Below are 20,196 nucleotides of genomic sequence, written 5' to 3'. Positions count from 1 at the left end.
TATTTGCGCTTTTGCTCAGATATATTTTAATATCTATGTACAGATACTTGTAATGTCCAATACTTGCGGTTTTCTATCTTGTTTTTACTACCTAAAATCTCTTATCGGGAAAACGATGTGTGTAAAATCCGCTGGTATCTAAAATCACACAAATTCGAATTTCAAGATCGTCTTACATTAAATGCAAGCAGCCAATTGCAAGCAGGAGTAAAGATAAAATGATGCTTTGTAACATTTGTGTGGCAGTTGATTGGTCGCAGCAGAGAGAAGACCATAGACCTAAGTATATACTTAGATCCAGCATGCATGCTTTGGCAGAACGAACAAAGAGGCAAACATAGAGGAAGTTTCTCTCTTTGTCTCCTGCGCAGGTAGAATCCTATTTGCCTATAATGCAACGTCATGTTTGATGCAGTTTGACGTCAGTCCGTCGAACATTGAACTGCACATGCGCGAAATAAAACGAAATTTGGTATAGTTTCTTATGAAATGATGATAGTTTCTTATGAATTGATTATGACCAATCGGACCCTGTTTTATTACTGGCAGTACTGAAAATTTATAGGTTCACGTAACATAATCCTATAAATGTTTCAGGGGACCTTGATCGATTGGTCGAACGCGTTCGTACGTTCCACTTCTCGCTTCGAACCGCATCAAACTTCACGTGTCTCAATTGCGTGACCGGTAGAGTAGAAGTTCAAGTTGCGAGGTTAAACGCGGTTGAACGCGATTGATGGCCGTGCAGTTTCACTGGCGAACGGAGGTTGATGCAAGAATTCTGCTTCTGTCGTTGCAATTATATAGTCTTGAATTTTTAAAATGGACGCGTTAGGGACGGGAAATTTGAGCGGTTCGCAGCGGGACGAGCTGATGCAGCAAGTGAAACAACAGATAGCCGTGGCCAATGCTCAGGAACTGCTTACGGTACCCGATATGTGCACTATTATTGGCCCCGGCTGACTGAATGTTCATGTTTTTTATGCGTATTTACAGAAAATGACGGAAAAATGCTTCAAAAAGTGCATAGGCAAGCCAGGCACCTCACTGGACAGTTCTGAACAGGCAAGTGTTGTTACATCAAGTGTAATGTAACCTCTAGTTATTTTATGATAAAGTACTTTGAATTGTAAATTTAAAAATTTTCAAATCTTCAGATTAACTTTGTTACATTGGAGAAAAAAGCTTGCTTTCTGCCTACTTCTTGTTAGCTCACTTTAATGTCACTGATCTGTCGTTTATATTTTGATAAATTTAACTATGATCTGATCAAGATTTTGCTTACAGAAATGCATAGCCATGTGCATGGATCGATACATGGACTCCTTCAATCTTGTATCCAAAACATACAGTGAGAGACTCCAAAGAGAACGTAACAGAATGTAAATACTGAAGTTCATGGAAATATATTGTTATATTTGTTATTCTCACACATTGTAATTTAATAGCACAGATTCCTATAGTGTTCATTAGTTGTACAAATGCAGTTTTATCATATAAAACATGAAACACAAATCATTTCAAGTGGAATAAACTTCTGTACAGTATTTTTACTTTAATACTTAACAAAATCATGTGATAACTACTGTATGATACATTTAAAATATATGTATAATGTTGAATATTAAAATGAAGCTTGATTATATTTAGAGCGCCGTTTAATTTTACATATATAAAAAATATATAAATATGTACATATTATATATATTTTATTATATACACAATTATTTAAAATCATAAAGTCTATACTGGAATAAATAACATTTGTACAGGGATATGATGCTAAAAGAGTAGGCAACACTTGCAAAAGAGAAAAATCTTTATAAAATAAATAACATATACATGTGAAAATGCATATTACATCATACTTGAAAATCATAAATAACAGATGATCCATAAAATCCACAATTCCACAGTATTTTTATTTGTGCATCTTCTATAATTATTTCATATGTACTAAAAGGCACAATTTATAGCTACCAATGTTTCAACGTGGTTACAAAATCATTATCCGCAACCATACGAGAAGTACTGTAAAGTAGGATATTATTGGTGCTTTGTTCTGTGAAATTTTAAACTCTGTGTGTGTGTATATATATATATATATATGTATGTGTTTTATGTGGATTATGAATATCTATAAAACAGCTAACTAGCCTGAAAAAACTTTAAGTTCGTTACTTCATGAAACATGCATCTTACCACTGTGTTTGTATATCATATTTAGTAACAACCGCAATATGATGTTTAAAGAGATAAATTCTTTATATAAAAAAAGGAGAAAAATTTATGCATAAGCATGTGTAACGTTTGGTCTATATACAGATAGATGAAATTTTTTCGTTTACCTAAAATTGCCCACATCATACAATTATTCCTGCTAAAAACTTCCTGCTGCTCCGAAAATGTAAATAAAAGTTTCTTGAAGTATAAACTACAAAATGCTCCTTAAACTGTTTCTCTTACGGTCTATTAATGAGAAATACTTATACTGCAAACGTGCTTGCTAATGGTAACAAAGCAACGAAAGTTACAACTATATAATTCTTATTAACAATGGAATGTGCAATCTTCTAAGATTCTATAGAGCGTAGGAATGTTCGAATGCAGTCCTGAATCCCGTTGTTCGTAAAATTACTGTATCGATAATAGAATGTAACCACGCTGATTGGCCAGGAACACACCTGTTTTGTTTTCTTTATAAATATACGTAGTGGGATACATACAGAAGTTCGAACTGAGAGATTTCGTCACTTGTATATAAATATATATGTAGTGTGTTGCTATCTCGCGAAAAATAAATTTGCCTTGCAACATGTAACGCTGTGCGAGTGCGATTTCGTACTTTACATACAAGTTTTAAGAAAAATTAAAAATACACTAAGAATACATGTTTTTAAGTATATATATAAAAAAAAAAACTATGCTGCAAACATATATTTAAGTATTTCTGAGACGTTTTTGTTTTTCTTATTCAATTTCATTCAACATCTAATAAATTTGTACGTGATAAATATTATATATTTGATCTTCGACAAACAATTGCGTTATCTAGTGACGGAATTTCTTTGTTCAAACCGGACATTTCTAATTAATAATTACATATATATTAGTTATCGGTAATACAAAGTAGTCCAGCCGTCAATGAAAATTTCTTTGATAAAGAGAGATGGTTGACTACGCGTTTTTTATATAAAAAAGATTTTGATTTGTCAAGCATTTAGTTGATCCATTTCAGAGTTGTACTTAGTTATTGCATCTTACATGGACAGATTTATATGTCAACGTTAAAATGTGTTTTTTTGTTTGTTTTCTTTTCGATTGAATCGGATTACCTAAAAAATTAGTACCCTAGTCTACGCGGTTTTCGTTAATAAACTTTCTGCGAAATATACAGATGCAAGAAAATATATATTAAGCACCTAATTTCTTTTTGTTTTTTTCTTTCTTAGATAACGTCAACTCTCATAAATAACTTCAGTTTTAAACATTTAGCACCATTATATTCGAAAGAATAATTTGATGGATTCTTTTTAGGCAATCCATTTTTTGTTTTTTTTTTTTTTGTTTAGACGGATGTGATTTCTCCTGATATAATGTATACATTTTTTTAATAATTGTTACAATATTATGTACCAGAGTAACTTTATACATGTATATAAATGAGGTAATAGAAATGTTCAGTCGTAAAATTAAAAGCAAAGAGATATTTTAAAGTAAACACAAACACTAGTATAGAGAAAGATTTTTTTTCTTAAAAAAAGGTGGAAGAGAGAAATCAAGTTACTCAATAATAAGTAGTAACTCGTGTTTTTCACAACTCCTCTCTAATATTAAAGTTACCATTGTAACATTCCTGTAATTTGCTTGTATGAGTAATAATACTAGGCATACTTTTACATAATAACGTAGAAGGCAGTCTGTCTGAAGTCAAATGTATAAAAAAACAAATCAAACGATTTATCCGTTCAATTCATCGTTATTAAAATTCCATTAAAATACGCGAAACTCCAAAATATAATAAATTTTACAAGTAATATACGTAATTTACTTTATTGTTTTTTGTTTCGTTTTTGTTATTGTAATTAACACACATGGTTTTTCACTTTCCTACGCACAATAATAAATCGTAAAAATATATTTTACACGTTCATTAATAAAGTGAATTAGTTATACTGTTTCTTTGTCTCTTAATTATGTGATATTTGTTAGAAAAAATCTATTTTTCAGGAACTGCTAATATCTTTGTTCTACTCTGTACGTATTGTAATTGCGAACTGTTATAGTTTTGTGTAGCGTATTGCTGTTTTTTTACAAACCGTATACAAAAATACGTCACTTCTCTGAAAATACGCATCAGACATTTCCCTTCTACGTTTACAGCGCAACTTATAAGTATTGAGCCATAGCTTGGCAGTGCCTTTATTAGAAACTATAAGTTCAATTCTGTGAGTTTTCCTGAATTTTCTCACGGCAGTCAATTAACAGACACACCCGTGACGCTCCGACGACGAACTTGTCGATATTATATATACGAAAGAAACAACTCTCAAAAAACTCTCTTTTACACAGGACTTATAAGTAACATGATTGAAAATTATATCTCCTCTATGTATAATCCGCGGTAATACCCGTCGCAAAGTTTGATATATTCTTATCCGTATTCGTATCTTCGTGCTAAAATTATAACGATTCTATGTATATATAGAAAAATTACGGGAAAAAAATATATGTGTACAATTATATTAGTAGTAACAATAATATGTAATCATATGTTAGTTTATAACAATGCCGCGCCGGTTCTGCGCTAATTCAAATTCAGTTTACTTACGCAGGAAGTACTACTCAAGATCTCGTCTTCTTCTTCGATCTCTTCGCTCAGATCCTCAGTACGAGCACTCGGTGGTTTCTCCTCTTTCTTCGTTTGCGATTTGAAAGGACTGTCCATCTTACTCGGTTCCTTGAAAGGACTTTGTTCATTCGCACTACCGGATGCAGACGACACAAAGTCCTCTTCGTAGTTGTCTATACTGTCTGTGCCTGTGTGTGCGTACATACGCAAAAACATAAATTTTAATACCTCCGCAAATTGTTTTTACCGCCTATACACACTTGTATGAAACTCACCAAGGCCAATATCCATTAATTCCTTCAGATCGTTGATGTTAGCTTTTTTGCCATTCAACGGGGGCAGATCGCCGAATATAGAATTGGCTTTCTGATTTATGGCAGGCAAACTTTCCAAAAACGATTCGGCTCTATTGATTGTACTAACGTTCTTTCGCTCACCGCCAACAATAATCTCGTCAAAATATATGGTTTTACCAAGATTGTTTCCCGTGTTAACCGGTCTTTTACTTTGTACATTATTCTCTACACTTAAATCGGAACTATTTATACTGTTCTGCTTAATTATATTTTCATTTTGATTTGTTTGTGTGTCGAGCGACACGGAGTCGTCGAACTTAATTAAGGACTCGGATTTGTTCAGTGGACCCGTTGGATTACACACAGTATCGATCTTCTCTACCAGATTGTTCATCGTCGCACACGAGCCCGGTGAATTTTCGGTGCTGCTGTCAGAATGCGCGTTATTCCTATCATCTTTAATTCCCTCAATGTCTGTTGTACTCTCTCTGGATTCGTGTTCGTGATGATCCAACGTTTCCGTTAAAATGTTATAAAGCTGCGGATCTTTACACTTTTTGTCTGTTATTGTCACATTTATTGGAACTTTTGGACTGTGCTCGGAAATGCTCTCCAACTTTTCAGAGAAGTCATTGTCGTTCAGCGACGACACGGATTCGTTATGAACTATCTTAGGAACGGACACCTCAAATGTTGCATTTGCGAAATTTGTGGAAACTTCTTCTTCTGTCTCGTTGTGTCTGTTGCTACTTTTATTCTGTAAGAAACATGTTCAATTAACTTATGTGTTGAAACATCTTATGCATTATATTAATAATCACCTGAAATCAAAAGAAAATACCTTTTGTAAATTAAAAGCACCACTATTCTTCAGGATTTCTCCTAGCAATGGCTCAGTTGAATCAATACCTAATTCTTCGCACAATTTATTTCTCCCTACATAGTTGTACTCTTTTCCAAAGTATGTCTCAGGATCATACACAGATATTGTATAGTCAAGTCCAAAATATTCTAGGAATTCTCTAACCAAGGAAAACAGTAATTTTCCTTCTGAATTAGACAGGTACTGCTTTACAGTTTTGTTAAGAAGTGGTTCAGGATTCTAAAATTTATTTCAAACCTTTTACACATTTTATAAACAAACATGTTAGCACACACGTGTATACAGATATAAGGAAGAACAAACAATATTGGATGTTTTTCATTCTAAGTATAAAAAGTTGTTAAGATCACTCAAATAAAAACACATTGTAAACAAAAAGCTTTTTTTTTTTACGTTTAACCGTAGTACGCTCAAACAAGACCTTACCATCACCGAATCCTGTTCTTCCAGCGCCAGGAACACACTCGCTCTGAGTTCCGCCTGTGAACATCGCAAGAAAAGTCTCGATTACACGCGACGAAGACGAGGGAAACGTTTTTTGTGTGTGACAGCGTTCGCGTTCTTCATCCGTTTATTTTCTCCTATTGAAAACGCGTCTAACCTAAAGGAACCCGCATTTTTCTCGCGATCACATCTTTTTTTTCCCCACTCCCGGAACATACCCGTATTTTCGCAAGGACGCCGTTATTCTCCAGAGTCTGCACCACCAAGTCCCGTAATTCCGTGTCCTCCTCCATCGAGATGTTGCCGTCAATCATGATTTACAAATAAAAAAAAATTACGCCGACGACCATTCAAAAGATGTAAATATTTACGCTTTCCATCGCGTGTCTATTTTTTCCGGGATGGATGCGACACATGTACACGGTTATATGCGCGCATGTATGAGTACTACGTGGACACCACGGGTGACATATGCGTATACATATGTCTCTCTCTATGGGCTGCGTTTCAAAGCACTATCTGTCGGATAGAACTTGCATTTGACTGACCAACCAACCAGAACCGTAAGAGCAAATGTTTCTGTATATTCTGATTGGTCGATCAAAACCGTACTTTACCCGACGATTAGAATTTTTGAACGCAGTTCAGTGTATAGGTTTGGTTTTTTTTCTCTGCATCGGAGTTGCACTAAACTGCACCGGAACTGTCGATTTGTGTCGATTGGACAAGCGAAAGTCCATGTGCACTGATGCACGATAAAGAAAGAAAGTTGGTCAGAAAGAGATCTTATTACATTAGTTATACATGTATTTATTATAAAAACTTCTTATTGTTTTCCATACCAGAACAGACTGTTTTATTCATCGATGGACGACATATAATCCGACAGATCGTCAACAATTTCACGACGTGATCGGTTGAAAAATTCACTCACGACCTCGGGAATATTAATGAGCGGCCGCTTCAATAAAACGTGTCTGCAAGAACGAATTTTAATGAACGTGAATCATTAATTTTGAACACTTTCAATATACTAAAGCGCTTGTGTTCCACTTACCTCAGAAAAATAATAATCAAACCTTTGACTTCCGGATGATTTTTGAGGTAAATTTCGTTTTCTCTTCGAATACTCATTTTCATTTCGTTCAAACTTTCTTTCTGATCCTTCGTTAACGCACCTAAATCGTAGTTTGTCATGCCTTGCGGTGGATCCGCCGGATGAAAAGAGTTTTTGAAAATATGTTTTGACATGATGATCGTTAAACAATCATCGCTCAGCTGGGACAACAGGTGTTCTTGTAATTATTTATACAATTTCTTGAACTGCTATTTTATATACAATAACAGTTCGAGTATTATTCACAAAAATAGCATCTCTCATGATGCAACACAAAGATTAGTAAAATATGAAAAAACGGTACATAAATTAGCTTTTGTTTTTACACAAAATAACAGAAGAAATACACATATATTAAGTGGTTTTTTAACAATTTTATTACATTTTTTACAGATTATTCTTATTACTGGTAAATTAGTTTCAAAATTAATTTAAAAGTAACTTTATTAATTGAAAAAATTTATTTTTTTTATCACTCAAAAATAATACAAATTAATTTTGTCAATTATAGCTCCATGATAAATAATGATTATTTGTAATTGTTTGATAAGAATTAATATTTGGATATACATAAAAGATATATAACATAGAATTATAATTTGTATAAATAGGATAAAATAATCTGTGGGCATATTTTTATGAGAGAGAGAGAGAGAGAGAGAGAGAGAGAGAGAGAGAGAAAGAGAAACAAGTAATTTAATATGCAGTGCATTTACATGATTAGATTATATTTAATAACATACAAACATACATTTAAAATATTTGCGTATAAAATATGACAAGGTTTTAATATTTAATTTTTTAATATCTATGACCAGAATGTCGTAACACATTAATAAACATCGCGGGATATGAGTATCATTTTGGAATTACCCGGAATTCGAGTCGAGGTCAATAGAGCTGCGTTCGGAAACATCACTAGTGTATATTTTATCTTTATTACTCATTATATATAAAACAAAGATAGAATGACGCTCGTGTGTACACGAGTGCTGTTTCCGAACGTGACGTAGGATGATATTTAACGACAAATGCAGATGCCGTCGCGACAGCGACCGCCCCGACGACGCTGGGCCAAGCATTTCGCGGCGCATGCACTGTGATTAATGGAGAGCCACTGGGATTGCCAGGACAGAAGATCGCAGGTCACGCGTGCTTGCCGAACGGGTGAGTTTGTCGCATCTTCGTTACCATCATTTGCCGGTTCTTCGATAGGTTCTAAAAACAGAAGAGTTACTCTCTTATAACGCGATTTCTTCGATTATTTGTTTTGCAAGAAATGAGAAATTAGAATTTCATCCCGTATATTTTATATCATTTTTACGTTTTTATGTTTTTAATCATTATAAATTTTTTAACATTAAAAATAAGAGACTCACTTAGTTCGTAAGTTGGTCCATCATAGATAGTTGGTCCGTTTATTGTGTCAGCGGACGCATAAGCCAACACGGCGAAGATGACAAAAACAGCGAGTGGTTTCATGATTGCTTACAAAAACTTTATGCATTCGGTTTTGACTGGATTCTTTTAATGACACGCCGCTTTATATATTCGCAATGTTATCGCCGGGAACATCCTTTTTTGTTTATCTTTTTTACCGCTACTTCCGTTTAAAACGACTTACCATGTCCCGGAATTCTTGTGGCTTCACGCAAGTCCTATCTGCAAGGATATAAACTACACGTTCTATCATCGATTTCCGCTTATATTACATTAACTGAAGAAAAGAGCGATGATAAAGATCAACCAAACGTGGTTTTATCATTTAGGTGATCATACAAATGTGATAAGTTACAGGATGTATGTCCATGTCGCGATATTTCGTCCGAGATACGACCGAGATTTTTTAAACCTTCGAAAACTTATTCGGTCTAGATGACTAGAAATATTTTTCTAGTTTTTATACAAATCTATACAAAGAAGCAAATTAAAACAGACACATAAAGACGTTTTAATCTTGTTACAAGATATATCATGGACGTGTTCGATTTCTGATTAATTTTATATTTTACTATATTTTTATATATGTTTTTTATTTTAAATAAAACAATACTATTTTTTAATCATTATTAATATTTTTTATTTTAAGAATTTCACATTAAATATACAAAACATATGTATCTTTTAATAACATTTCTTTATTAAGTGTGTAATTAAAATATAAAATAGAAACATTTTTATTAAAAGACTCTTTACTTATATATATTATTTGATAATCATCTTATTAAATGTATACATTTTATAAAAGATGACTATATAATTGTATTATAATTGTATACAAAAATAGGTAGGATGGGATAATCTATGAGCATTTCTTCATGGAAGAGAGAAGCAAGTTAAAAGAATAAACTTAATATACATTGCATAAACATAATTGGATTATATTTAATAATACACATATACATTTAAAATATTTGTATAAACTGTTACAAGTTTTAATATTTAGTTTTAATAATATCTACATGTCCAGAGAACGAGTTGTAAAATAGTAATAAACATCGGGGGATACGAGATTCATTTCGGGATTACCCGGAATTCGAGCGAAGGTGCGTGGATTGATATTTAACGGCAAACGCAGACGCCGTCGCGACAGCGACCGCCCCGACGACCCTGGAACAAGCATTTCATGGCACATGCACTGTGATTGATGGAAAGCCACTTGGATTGCCAGGAAAAAACATCGCAGGTCAGACGTGCCTGTCGAACAGGTGAATTTGTTGCATCTTCGTCAACTACATCATTTGCCGGTTCTTCGATAGGTTCTAAACCAGAAGAATTCTTCCGTTATAACGCGATTTCTTCGGTCAATTTGTTTGTTTGCAAGAAATGAGAAATGAAAGTTCCATCTCGTATATTTTAAATCATTTTTCACGTTATTTTTTCAATCAGTTTTTAACATTAAAAGTAATAAACTCACTTAGTTCGTAAATTGGCCCGTCGTAAGTACCAACTGCGTTAGCGGACGCGTAAGCCAGCACAGCGAAGATGGCGAAAACAGCGAGTAGTACTTTCATGATTGTCGTAAAAGTTTTACTTGAAAAAGAATTTCTTTACAATACAGCGGCTGCTTTATATATATTCGTAACGTTATCACCGAGAACATCCTTTATCATTTTTTAGCGCCACTTCCGTTCAAAACGACTTCCCTCACCGGAATTCCTGTGGCTTCACGTATATACTACGCTATTTTAGCCGCGAGGACATCAATCGGATTCCCCGATGTGAACACATCTCATTATCGATATTTTCGGTAGTATTTTTCTACTTTTTAAACAAATTCATAAAAAAATAAGCAAATTAAAAAACAAACATAGAGCTTTAATTTTATTAATTTTATTAAAAGATGTATTATGGATGTGTTCGATCATCCCTGATTAATTCTATCAAGTTGATTAACTCGCGGAATTGACCAATTTATCATGTGTGAGATATGTTTGACCAATTCCGCGCGAGTTATTCAACCGATTAAATTAATCAGAGTTAGCCGAGCTCACCGCAAATGATTAAGCTTTTTAACACAAATGTACACAGACATTTTATTTGATCAAAAAAGTGTTTTCATCATATTCTTTTTATATTTTTATATTAATTTCACGTGTGTATTAATTTTTTATATATAAAATGAGGAAAATTGCAAAAAAAAGTGCAAATTCCCTTGAATATCTACAATCTCAAAGCTAGTAAAATTGCTCACATTTATCATTTTTATCTCTTGGTTTTAAAATATATCATATTTATAATCTTTATCTCTTCGTTTTCATGATATATGCAATTAACCTTGATTGGTTATTGAATATAGGGAATTTCAGAATACTGTGGTTCTCTCATTTTGTTTCACTGTTACAAGATGTCGCTTTATTCACTGCTAATGACTGCAACTCTATCGAGTATTTATTAAATGCCACGAATGAGCCAATCAAGTTTTAGAAAATTGGTAGTAGACTGTGGATATTGATGGTCTATTAAGGCAACATCAAATTAAATATAATCAAGGTTTACAAGACACGGCATGTGATATATCTTTCTACTGCTTTCGACTTGTTTTGTGTTTCACACAATTATGATTTTTATGCGGAATTCGAGCATATAATTGTAGATACTTTCCGATTGTCTTTTCAGCCAATAGCTACTCTCTGTATTTTTTTACATACTCGTTCCCATGTACATGCAGTATATTAGATTATATATAATACATATTTGTATAATTGCACATATTTATGATGTAGATATATAACGCGTGATAAGCACGATAAGCATGCGCGATAAACACGATAAACAATGCTTTTATTCTCAGATATCCGAGTGCACGGATAACGATCCTTCATTGGCAAGTGGACCACACTCGAGTGCTTCTCTATTGGCTCTTTAAAACAACAAGCGCAACAAAAGCGAGTTACTCGGGTTACCTCCAGTCAGACAATACTGCGTCATTTTGAGGGAAGTTCTTTTGAATAGAAAAGTACGTGAACTTAGTAACTTCGCTGCAGTAACTTCTTTCTTTTTTACACATCATTTTGCACATCGTTTTGTGTATACATATACATCTTGATGTAGTAATTTGGTGAAATATTCTGACTTTCACTGTGTGATAGAAAAAAAACTTATTGTCACAAAGTGCCGTTTATGTGAAGTTCCAGACCGCGAGATTTATATGACGAATATTGCGTCTTTGTTTCTTATCCTTGATCTTGTTTTTCTCCTCAGAATTCGCGAAGGACAACGTATATAGATACACGTATTGAATATATCATCGCGCTCTCTTGCATCTCAAGACGGAATTGCTCCAAGTGGCGACGCGATCGCGCCGGTAATAATTAGCACGAGGTGCGTGTGCTACATCACGAGACTTTTTAGGGGGGAATTGATTATATATAGTAGAGGAATCGTCTTGATTCATCATCAACTCTTGTTTTAACAAGCGTTAAGGTAATCTACAGTTTCAATCGAGTCTCAACTGTGCATCCAACGTCACTGATACAAGCCTTCAACATGGGAGTTGAACGAAAGGTATTTATCTTGCACTTATTTGTTTTGAACTTTTTCATTAACTGCATGGAAACAGTATCGAACGTGCGTTGATAACGCGTGATGTAAAGCAAAGGGAAACGTGCGAGGTAGATAAACACGCGCGTCCCCAGCGTGTTTTTTTGCTATATTTAATATATTCAATATTGCTGTTTACATAAGGGAGATTATCGATTAAAGTTGTTTATTCGATGCTATTTTTTATTCTGTTAGAATTTTGCTAGAGTATGTTATAAACTTTATTTTGAGTTTTATTTTTTTATTCTTTCTATTTTGTATTTTATTTCTACTCTAGATATTTTACAAATTAACGAGTGATAGTCACTTAATATTAAATACTATTAAAAACTATGTACGTTCTTTCTGATAAGAAGAAAACTTTTAATTGCTTTTATTGCTTATCTGTACCTTAGTTATTGCTTATCTGTAACTTAGTCATCGCATATATTACCAAAGATTCCATTATCCGAATATCACTGCCGCACATTTCTGTTTTCGCATTGTGCACGAGATCAAGGTCATAAATAAGCTGCAACTTCTATATATGTACTCATAGATTGCGGTTTCTAATTCCTGGAAGAATTTATATGCGTGTTTGTGTGCGCGTGCGCGCGCGCGTGTGATAACTGCGTTGGAGGAAATTAATTTAGTGGCAAAATGCGCATTACGCGAATGTACATGATATACAGAGTAAAATTGTATTTTCTTTTTATCTACAGATGTACATATTTAAGAGTACATACACACATATATATAAAAAATAAATGTTTTTTATTCATATATATAAGATAAAATATATTCTTGAGTTCATTTTTTTTATTTACTCTTAAAATGTAAATCGTGTTTTTTCAGGAATAAAAACGTCACCCGAAAAGTCTTGGTTCTTGTATTTTATCACAACCAAAAATTTAAAAATCCTTAGAAGGAGCAATTCTTTGATAGATTTTTCTGTAAGAAAAAAAATTTGATTCCGATTTATGAAACAATTAAAAAATTTTTTTCTTAAACTTTATCGTCTTCCTTACTGTTTTAATTAAAATTTAGAATTATATGTATATTGGTAAATAAGAATACGGATTTAAAATTAAAAGTCTTCGTTTAGTATAAAAAATAACTAAAAAGCCAAAAAGCAAAGGCGTTTGAAAAGTAAGAAATTTTTATACTCATCAGTGTCAATAATATCTTTACATACCATGAAGTTACATTTAATTTTAGACTGTGATAAACAAAGCACTTCATTCGAATTAACGTTTCTGGAATTTCCAGAAATTCTTATTTTTGTTGTGTACTGACTGGCTGCTCGATAGAGAATTTCTAGGGTCCCGGAAAATCTACCCTATCGCGTTAAGTTCTAAATTTAACAAAGTGTGCATTTTGTATGCACAGGGCTGGTAACATGTGATATGACGCATGCGATTTCCTCGCAGACGGTATATGACATTTCGATTTTTTCATCAATCACTTTTGATACAATATTTGTCTGTTAATTCGTTTCTGATAATTATCGAACATTTACTTGTACGTGAGAACAAATAAGAAATTTTAGGAATCGTACACATTTTACATATCTTATTGTTTATTTATAAAGATATCTCGATTATTTAGCGATTAAATGGTTTACTACTAATTGGTAAGAAATAATTTTATATCTTCGTTATTTTAAGGAGAGAGAACGAAGAAATCCGATAAAATATTATATATATATATATATATATATATATATAATGTGTTAAAGTTTTTACAATTAATGTTTCTTATATCCAGATGTCAGAAAAAAGTCCGGAAATGAGAGAAACTGCCGCAAGGATTTGTCGAGATTACTTGCATGGTGTTTGGAAGCACGTTACAGCAGAAAATATTGTACTGAAACGTATTAGGTCTGTAAAATTGCAAGAACACATATAAACATCGTACAAAAATTAGCAGAATGATGATCAAACAACAAGAAATATTTTTAGTGGTGGTCTTAGTAACTGGTTATACAACGTTGAGCTTCCGGAAGGAGCAGTTCCAATTAGAGGAGAACCTCGTCAGGTTCTGATACGTCTATATGGGCAGATACACGGAGAGAGAGCCTTGGAGGGGTTGATTACAGAATCTGTTATATTCACGTTACTTTCGGAAAGGAGATTGGGTCCTAAGTTGCATGGAGTGTTTCCAGGTGGTCGTATAGAAGAGTATATTCCTGCCCGGCCTTTGCTCACGAAAGAACTGGCAGATCCGATACTGAGTTCGCTCATTGCACAGAAAATGGGACAAATACACATGATGCAGATACCAATCAGCAAAGAACCTTCGTGGATATGGGACACAATGAACAATTGGCTTAACACGGCGACAGACATCCTCGAAAACACCGAGGACATCGATGCTCGGCATCTGGAGAACATTCGCATAATAAAACGCATAGACTTGGAACGTGAAATCAAATGGTTTAGGTAAGGTGAAATGTTTAATAAGTTTATAGAGAAAACGCGCGCACTAAAATTTTTACCTGAATTAAAAATTTTCCTGGTATTTTAGGTCATTCGTAACGCAACAAAAATATCCGGTCACATTTTGCCACAACGACATGCAAGAGGGCAATATACTTCTGCGTCAAAATACGCGAAAGCCTGAATTGGTACTCATCGACTTCGAGTATTGTTCCTACAATTATCGAGGATTCGATATCGCCAATCATTTCATGGAATGGCAATACGATTACACGACACCAGAATATCCTTTCTTTCACGAACATCCTGCAAGTGGTCCTACAAAGGAGCAGAAGGTAAGTTTGAAATAACCAAAGGGTGGGAAGACAGAAAATAAAACACTTTCGGTAAGATCTCCTCTGATTACCCGTTCAATATTTGTTATTCATTGTTATCATATCATGAAGTTTTTTGTAACTAGATTGTCATTGATAATATATCGCAAAAGTAAAAGACGTTTGATAAATTGGCAATTATATTTGACTCGATAACGGAAATTAATCAGTAACGAAGGGAACTTTGTGATCTTCGGATACTGAAATAGATATTTTCTCTAATATAATTAGGAAACAATAATTTACTTCATTTACTTTGTTCTCATATTTTGATACATATATAACATTGATCGAACATTTGATCTAATTCGAAGAGATTTCATTTAAAAATTTAATTAAAATGCATTTATGATAGTGTGCATATTGTTTGATAAAAATTGTCTGACGTAGTAGTTACACGCGGATGATGAGGATGCAAGTGTGTTATTCGATGCCAAAACACGCAGTAGATAGGATATCGGTTTTGCGTGCGTTGCGTGTGTATATATTAGTTTCACAGGACCGCAAATCTGCCAAGACAAGGCTGATGCCTGCAATCAGAGAAAAAAATGGCCATCAATGTGAAAACAGTCTGTGCGATGGATCCTGACTCTCGGTCATGCTCTACGTTTATGGAGCCAGAGTGCCACTGATGACACCGTCTTGAGAACAACATCAATCCGCTCCTCTACAACATTCGAGTACCTGTATACTCACTAGTCAATTCGTAGCCTGCGTACTGCCTTTATGAATGTACTTTTTTCGAAAAAAAGCGGTAAAAGTGTGTTATCTTCGTTATTGGAGCACTTTAACCGACGCGATATCCTGTACGCATAATTGAACGTGCAGTAATTAGACTAAAACTACTCAAGTAACTTAACAGGCCATTTTTTATTGCCAATAACTTATAGGGATTTACAATCGTTAAAAAAGTGATATGTATAATTGTTAAAAGAATGATACAAAATACGTATTTCTCTTCTAATTGCACACATAGATAGGAGTAAATAATTTTCATGAGATCATATTCTTTTTATTTTACCATCGATATATGTCAAGATAAATATTGAGTTCTTAAATGAGAAAATACATAAAACTCTTCTTGATATATTTATATGTACATATTTCGTATTATTTTTGTATAGTTATATATACATATTTCATATTATTTTATATATAATTTCAAATTTTTATCACATTCTTCCTTTTCTGTGTATCTCAGTTGTTAATGTTCAAACTTTATATATATGTCTAATTGTTCACATTATTCTAACAATTTGACATTGCTCTTGATCCATTGGACAGTAAAATAGTTATTATATAGTATTGTAATATCATTAAATTATTTTATTATAGAATTTATCTTAACAACAAGAAAGAAGTTATTTGAAAAATTTTAAATTTTTGCTGTCAAAAAGAGACTATTATCTCAATAATTTATTAATTTTTTGAACCCTTTATATATCTCTTCTCTTCAATTCGCATCTTTAAAAACTGTTTTTTTTTTTCGATACAGCTTGACTTCATAAGAACGTACCTGAAAACGGTGGGAAAGGAAGGATCTGCGGAAGAAGAACGCGTCATGATGGAAGTGAGGGTATTTTCACTAGCTAGTCACTTATTTTGGGGCCTCTGGAGTATCGTGAATGCAAAACTATCACAAATTCCGTTTGGTTATTGGGTAATGTTTTGCATTATTTTCTTACCCTTAGATAAACTATAGCTTTGTTTACTTGGGAAAATGTTAAAATTTTTGATGATTTTTCAGGATTACGCTGTCTGTAGATTAAAGAACTATATGGACTTGAAAGAGAAAATTCTAGTCTATAGACCATTAGATTTGCACAATATCAAAAAATTGAAAGATATAGATTGAAAGAATAAGGTGATCCGCCATTGTGAAAATGGGGGAAGAAAATGCATTTGCAATTTACTAATATCTCGCTACATAAGTAGACAGCTTTACTTCTTTGATGTTCCAACGATATTATTAAGTTTTAATAAGCAGCGAGGGAAAGAGAGGAGAGAGAAAAAAGCAATCATTTAACAAAATTATTCACAAAAGGGGATTTTGCTGTTTCTTCGTGTAGGAGCATTAAAGTAATATACATGCAAACATCAAGAAATTTTAATGAAAGGAAAGTCAACTATGTGATATAGAATAAGCATGTACTCTTAAATTTTCATGACTTTATTTAATACCTTGTTATTCTTTCTTTTGTCTTCTATCTAATGAAATAGAAAAGATTTAACAAAAACTTGAGGAACGTATATATGTAATGTATTTTCACGAATTTTCAAATAAAAATATTTAAGTTTTTGTTTTTACTTTGAACAGTGTTATTTCCAATTTTTTCCTTACCGATGTGTTCTTGGGATGATTCTTTCTAATTTAGAAAAAATAAGACATATCTAAGAAATAAGCGTTCATATTTATTGACGACATATATTAAGAGACAATTTCATAATTGTGTAAGTGCGTGAATCAGCTTTGCTGATGTAACAAACGAATAAGTCAGAGGCATGGTCCGGAAGAAATTTTCAAAGTGTAAGAATCTCAGACGCCCTGGATTCCAAAAGTTTTTCCATTGAGCTAACATCCTTACACCATCCATCAAGACGCTGCACCATTCCGGCGATCTGACTGCGATCCAGAACGCGCGGCTGGACCCAAGTCATATTGACGGTTCCCGCTACTTGATCTATGGCTCCTCGCACAAGCCCTTGAGCGAGAGCTTTCATTACCAATAGCTCCACTTCGCCGAGAGGCAGGCGCGTCTCTTGAGAAATTTCCGCAAATGTAAGTTGTCTGAAACAAGTTATTTAATTGCTGAATTACCAATATTTAATATCATAGACGATCATAATTTGCAATATTCTGCGCATCAAAGATAATAAATATTATGAGTTGCGACATACACACCGATTGTTAGCTTGTCGTTTGAAAGTCATTTCCATGAGGCACAAAAGAGAAATCTTCTGCCTCAGTTTTAATTCCTGCGCTGCTAAATCGGCCACTTTACTCCATTGTGGTTTTAATCTCTCCAAAGCGACAATGTCGCCGGCGTTGAACGCCTGTAGCAAATCGACGAGCCAGGCATTCGGCGTTCCCTTCAACGATTCTAAGACCGGATGCGCAAGCAGTTCCCCAAGATTGTAAACTCCCTCACCTAAGAGTGCTGCAAGTCCAAGGAAAAAAGCGTGTTGTTCCTGATCTTGTCTGCTTAAACTGCTCAGTTCAATGCAACCTAAATATCTTGAAGATAAAGAAAACATGTATTGAAAATGTAAGTATATAAAAACTTTTATAACATTTTACATAAAAATCTTTTGTACATTATATTCCACAAATTACATATAAAACTACCTCAATGCTGTGCGATAATATTCTGCATGTTTGCCCTGTAATCTATACAACCGGCTGGCTAGAAGATAAAAACGTCCATGAACTGCTGTAACACCATCAGCATTATCCAGCATAGTTTCCACTTCTTCTATAATTTTTTTTGCTTGTTCCTGATTGTTCAATTTATCCAATAATATTTGTCCTTTAAGAACTTTGCAGAGAGCAACAGCTTCATTATTACTTTGAACCTTGGCTTCAGTTTTCTCTAAGAATTTAATAGCCTCCTGTTTATCTGGAAACTGTTGTATCACATGTGCCAATATTTCCACAAATGACAGAGGGTTTATCCTTTATAGAGAATAATACTAATATTAGTAATAACAAACAAGAATGATATAAATAATACACAAATGGTATATAAACACAAAGAACATAGAAAAAAGAGTCAAACACATATTTTTATATTTTAAAATATAAATTTAAAATATAAAATTTATAAACTACAAAACACTTACTTATTTTCGAACGTTGACAGAAAGTTTGTATATAATTGCACGAGATTATCTCCTTGCTGGAGCACTGGATGTTTTACGAATGTCTCCAATTTGAGCGTCAGCTGATGCCAAAGCCTGCAAGTCACCGGGGTCGACCAAGGAACATGTCCGTTATTTTTCACACAATACGTTCCTCGTTATATAAAATATTATGCATTTCAATTACCTTTTATTGTATAGCTCCTCGAGCTGCGCCCATTCTCCGGCGAGGTCTTTGTCAGCAACATTTTGCTTCTGACTGAGAAAAGTGTTAACATCCTTCACTGCCACTGTCGCCGCCATGCTTGATGACAACACGAAAGAACAAAGAAGCAAGATAGGCAAATTATAGAAGCTGCGCGCGCTCCATCACGCTATAAATGGCCACGTTTATATTGCGTTCAATTTGAGAAGAGAAACCGGATGAACAAAAGCTTGTCCGTTTCGCGCATCTCCCCTACTCCACAGAAAGTCTCCCTACTCAATCTCGTTACTTTAAATAATCACGTGTTGTTTTTCTACTCTTTCCTGTCACGTGACTTTAGTTACGTTTTTAATTTTCTCTACATATACGACGAACTCTGTTTCAAAATCGCTTTTAGTATTTATTCTCTCGATATTACCGATTCGATTTGACTCGATCAACCAACCCACCAATCGGCAACGCGGAAAAGAGACAACAATGGGTGCGAGATATTCGACTCCAAACGCTGACTTATTGGTACACATGACTTTTTTAATATAGAGAAGAGACTAGCAGACAACGCGCGCTACGCGCGCGCTTTCATTTTCTTCGGATTCAATTCAAAACAATTATTATTCCAGTTATCATTTTTTTGGTTTTTTTATAAATAAAAAAAAACATTTTTATACTGTTTCTTCTTAATGTTATACCTATATTTCTTCTTTCTT

The 20,196-nt window shown here is 33.7% G+C and overlaps 7 protein-coding genes across 11 annotated transcripts; 2 read left to right on the top strand and 5 right to left on the bottom strand.

The window, feature by feature from the left end:
* Positions 1-524: 524 nt before the first annotated feature.
* Positions 525-1,643, top strand: LOC109852459 (mitochondrial import inner membrane translocase subunit Tim13-B). The gene is made up of 3 exons (XM_020423638.1): positions 525-927; positions 997-1,065; positions 1,288-1,643. The coding sequence occupies exons 1-3, from the start codon at positions 823-825 to the stop codon at positions 1,384-1,386; spliced, it is 273 nt and encodes a 90-aa protein (XP_020279227.1). The 5' UTR covers positions 525-822; the 3' UTR covers positions 1,387-1,643.
* A 473-nt stretch (positions 1,644-2,116) lies between these two features.
* On the bottom strand, positions 2,117-6,938 carry LOC109852454. Its single transcript, XM_020423632.1, has 6 exons — positions 6,694-6,938; positions 6,458-6,511; positions 5,990-6,250; positions 5,128-5,905; positions 4,832-5,040; positions 2,117-4,677 (listed from the first exon to the last, which is right to left on the bottom strand). Exons 1-6 carry the CDS (start codon positions 6,787-6,789, stop codon positions 4,609-4,611), a joined length of 1,467 nt encoding a protein of 488 aa, XP_020279221.1. The 5' UTR covers positions 6,790-6,938; the 3' UTR covers positions 2,117-4,608.
* A 311-nt stretch (positions 6,939-7,249) lies between these two features.
* LOC109852432 (RIIa domain-containing protein 1-like) lies at positions 7,250-7,850 on the bottom strand. Its single transcript, XM_020423592.1, has 2 exons — positions 7,533-7,850; positions 7,250-7,452 (listed from the first exon to the last, which is right to left on the bottom strand). The coding sequence occupies exons 1-2, from the start codon at positions 7,724-7,726 to the stop codon at positions 7,332-7,334; spliced, it is 315 nt and encodes a 104-aa protein (XP_020279181.1). The 5' UTR covers positions 7,727-7,850; the 3' UTR covers positions 7,250-7,331.
* A 420-nt stretch (positions 7,851-8,270) lies between these two features.
* LOC109852416 (defensin-2-like) lies at positions 8,271-9,122 on the bottom strand. Of its 2 annotated transcripts, XM_020423556.1 has the most exons (3): positions 8,972-9,122; positions 8,606-8,810; positions 8,271-8,490 (listed from the first exon to the last, which is right to left on the bottom strand). In XM_020423556.1, exons 1-2 carry the CDS (start codon positions 9,072-9,074, stop codon positions 8,614-8,616), a joined length of 300 nt encoding a protein of 99 aa, XP_020279145.1. In that variant the 5' UTR covers positions 9,075-9,122; the 3' UTR covers positions 8,271-8,490; positions 8,606-8,613. The 2 variants fall into 2 exon arrangements, with proteins under 2 accessions (XP_020279145.1, XP_020279144.1); XM_020423555.1 differs by having other exon boundaries at positions 8,271-8,810.
* Positions 9,123-10,021: 899 nt separating this feature from the next.
* On the bottom strand, positions 10,022-10,645 carry LOC109852399 (defensin-2-like). Its single transcript, XM_020423522.1, has 2 exons — positions 10,510-10,645; positions 10,022-10,354 (listed from the first exon to the last, which is right to left on the bottom strand). Exons 1-2 carry the CDS (start codon positions 10,604-10,606, stop codon positions 10,155-10,157), a joined length of 297 nt encoding a protein of 98 aa, XP_020279111.1. The 5' UTR covers positions 10,607-10,645; the 3' UTR covers positions 10,022-10,154.
* A 1,244-nt stretch (positions 10,646-11,889) lies between these two features.
* LOC109852398 (choline/ethanolamine kinase) lies at positions 11,890-17,733 on the top strand. 4 transcript variants are annotated; one of them, XM_020423518.1, is made up of 7 exons: positions 11,893-12,051; positions 12,297-12,599; positions 14,382-14,494; positions 14,576-15,055; positions 15,141-15,387; positions 16,922-17,086; positions 17,174-17,733. In XM_020423518.1, exons 2-7 carry the CDS (start codon positions 12,582-12,584, stop codon positions 17,279-17,281), a joined length of 1,131 nt encoding a protein of 376 aa, XP_020279107.1. In that variant the 5' UTR covers positions 11,893-12,051; positions 12,297-12,581; the 3' UTR covers positions 17,282-17,733. The 4 variants fall into 4 exon arrangements, with proteins under 4 accessions (XP_020279110.1, XP_020279107.1, XP_020279108.1 ...); XM_020423521.1 differs by lacking the exons at positions 16,922-17,086; positions 17,174-17,733 and adding an exon at positions 15,926-16,514 and having other exon boundaries at positions 11,890-12,051; XM_020423519.1 differs by lacking the exon at positions 11,893-12,051 and having other exon boundaries at positions 12,066-12,599.
* An 85-nt stretch (positions 17,734-17,818) lies between these two features.
* On the bottom strand, positions 17,819-19,613 carry LOC109852397 (26S proteasome non-ATPase regulatory subunit 13). The gene is made up of 5 exons (XM_020423517.1): positions 19,472-19,613; positions 19,267-19,380; positions 18,773-19,099; positions 18,329-18,661; positions 17,819-18,214 (listed from the first exon to the last, which is right to left on the bottom strand). The coding sequence occupies exons 1-5, from the start codon at positions 19,585-19,587 to the stop codon at positions 17,947-17,949; spliced, it is 1,158 nt and encodes a 385-aa protein (XP_020279106.1). The 5' UTR covers positions 19,588-19,613; the 3' UTR covers positions 17,819-17,946.
* Positions 19,614-20,196: the final 583 nt, after the last annotated feature.

Source organism: Pseudomyrmex gracilis, unplaced genomic scaffold (assembly GCF_002006095.1).
Source record: "Pseudomyrmex gracilis isolate BER0280 unplaced genomic scaffold, ASM200609v1 scaffold_29, whole genome shotgun sequence".
NCBI lineage: Eukaryota > Metazoa > Arthropoda > Insecta > Hymenoptera > Formicidae > Pseudomyrmex > Pseudomyrmex gracilis.
This window is presented reverse-complemented; position numbering and strand designations above follow the sequence as displayed.

What these genes read in the sequence shown, in the direction of transcription:
- LOC109852459 (XM_020423638.1), top strand. Translation starts at nt 823, where the DNA reads ATGGACGCGTTAGGGACGGGAAATTTGAGCGGTTCGCAGCGGGACGAG. An exon ending in ATGCTCAGGAACTGCTTACG is followed by an intron (nt 928 to 996) that starts GTACCCGATATG and finishes GCGTATTTACAG; the next exon opens with AAAATGACGGAAAAATGCTT. An exon ending in CACTGGACAGTTCTGAACAG is followed by an intron (nt 1,066 to 1,287) that starts GCAAGTGTTGTT and finishes TTTTGCTTACAG; the next exon opens with AAATGCATAGCCATGTGCAT.
- LOC109852454 (XM_020423632.1), bottom strand. Translation starts at nt 6,789, where the DNA reads ATGATTGACGGCAACATCTCGATGGAGGAGGACACGGAATTACGGGAC. An exon ending in AAGAACAGGATTCGGTGATG is followed by an intron (nt 6,251 to 6,457) that starts GTAAGGTCTTGT and finishes AATAAATTTTAG; the next exon opens with AATCCTGAACCACTTCTTAA. An exon ending in ATTAATGGATATTGGCCTTG is followed by an intron (nt 5,041 to 5,127) that starts GTGAGTTTCATA and finishes ACGCACACACAG; the next exon opens with GCACAGACAGTATAGACAAC.
- LOC109852432 (XM_020423592.1), bottom strand. Translation starts at nt 7,726, where the DNA reads ATGTCAAAACATATTTTCAAAAACTCTTTTCATCCGGCGGATCCACCG. An exon ending in TTGATTATTATTTTTCTGAG is followed by an intron (nt 7,453 to 7,532) that starts GTAAGTGGAACA and finishes TCGTTCTTGCAG; the next exon opens with ACACGTTTTATTGAAGCGGC.
- LOC109852416 (XM_020423555.1), bottom strand. Translation starts at nt 9,074, where the DNA reads ATGAAACCACTCGCTGTTTTTGTCATCTTCGCCGTGTTGGCTTATGCG. An exon ending in TGGACCAACTTACGAACTAA is followed by an intron (nt 8,811 to 8,971) that starts GTGAGTCTCTTA and finishes TTCTGTTTTTAG; the next exon opens with AACCTATCGAAGAACCGGCA.
- LOC109852399 (XM_020423522.1), bottom strand. Translation starts at nt 10,606, where the DNA reads ATGAAAGTACTACTCGCTGTTTTCGCCATCTTCGCTGTGCTGGCTTAC. An exon ending in CGGGCCAATTTACGAACTAA is followed by an intron (nt 10,355 to 10,509) that starts GTGAGTTTATTA and finishes CTTCTGGTTTAG; the next exon opens with AACCTATCGAAGAACCGGCA.
- LOC109852398 (XM_020423518.1), top strand. An exon ending in CGTGAAATCAAATGGTTTAG is followed by an intron (nt 15,056 to 15,140) that starts GTAAGGTGAAAT and finishes CTGGTATTTTAG; the next exon opens with GTCATTCGTAACGCAACAAA. An exon ending in AAATTCCGTTTGGTTATTGG is followed by an intron (nt 17,087 to 17,173) that starts GTAATGTTTTGC and finishes ATGATTTTTCAG; the next exon opens with GATTACGCTGTCTGTAGATT.
- LOC109852397 (XM_020423517.1), bottom strand. Translation starts at nt 19,587, where the DNA reads ATGGCGGCGACAGTGGCAGTGAAGGATGTTAACACTTTTCTCAGTCAG. An exon ending in TATTATCGCACAGCATTGAG is followed by an intron (nt 18,662 to 18,772) that starts GTAGTTTTATAT and finishes TTTATCTTCAAG; the next exon opens with ATATTTAGGTTGCATTGAAC. An exon ending in AAACGACAAGCTAACAATCG is followed by an intron (nt 18,215 to 18,328) that starts GTGTGTATGTCG and finishes AACTTGTTTCAG; the next exon opens with ACAACTTACATTTGCGGAAA.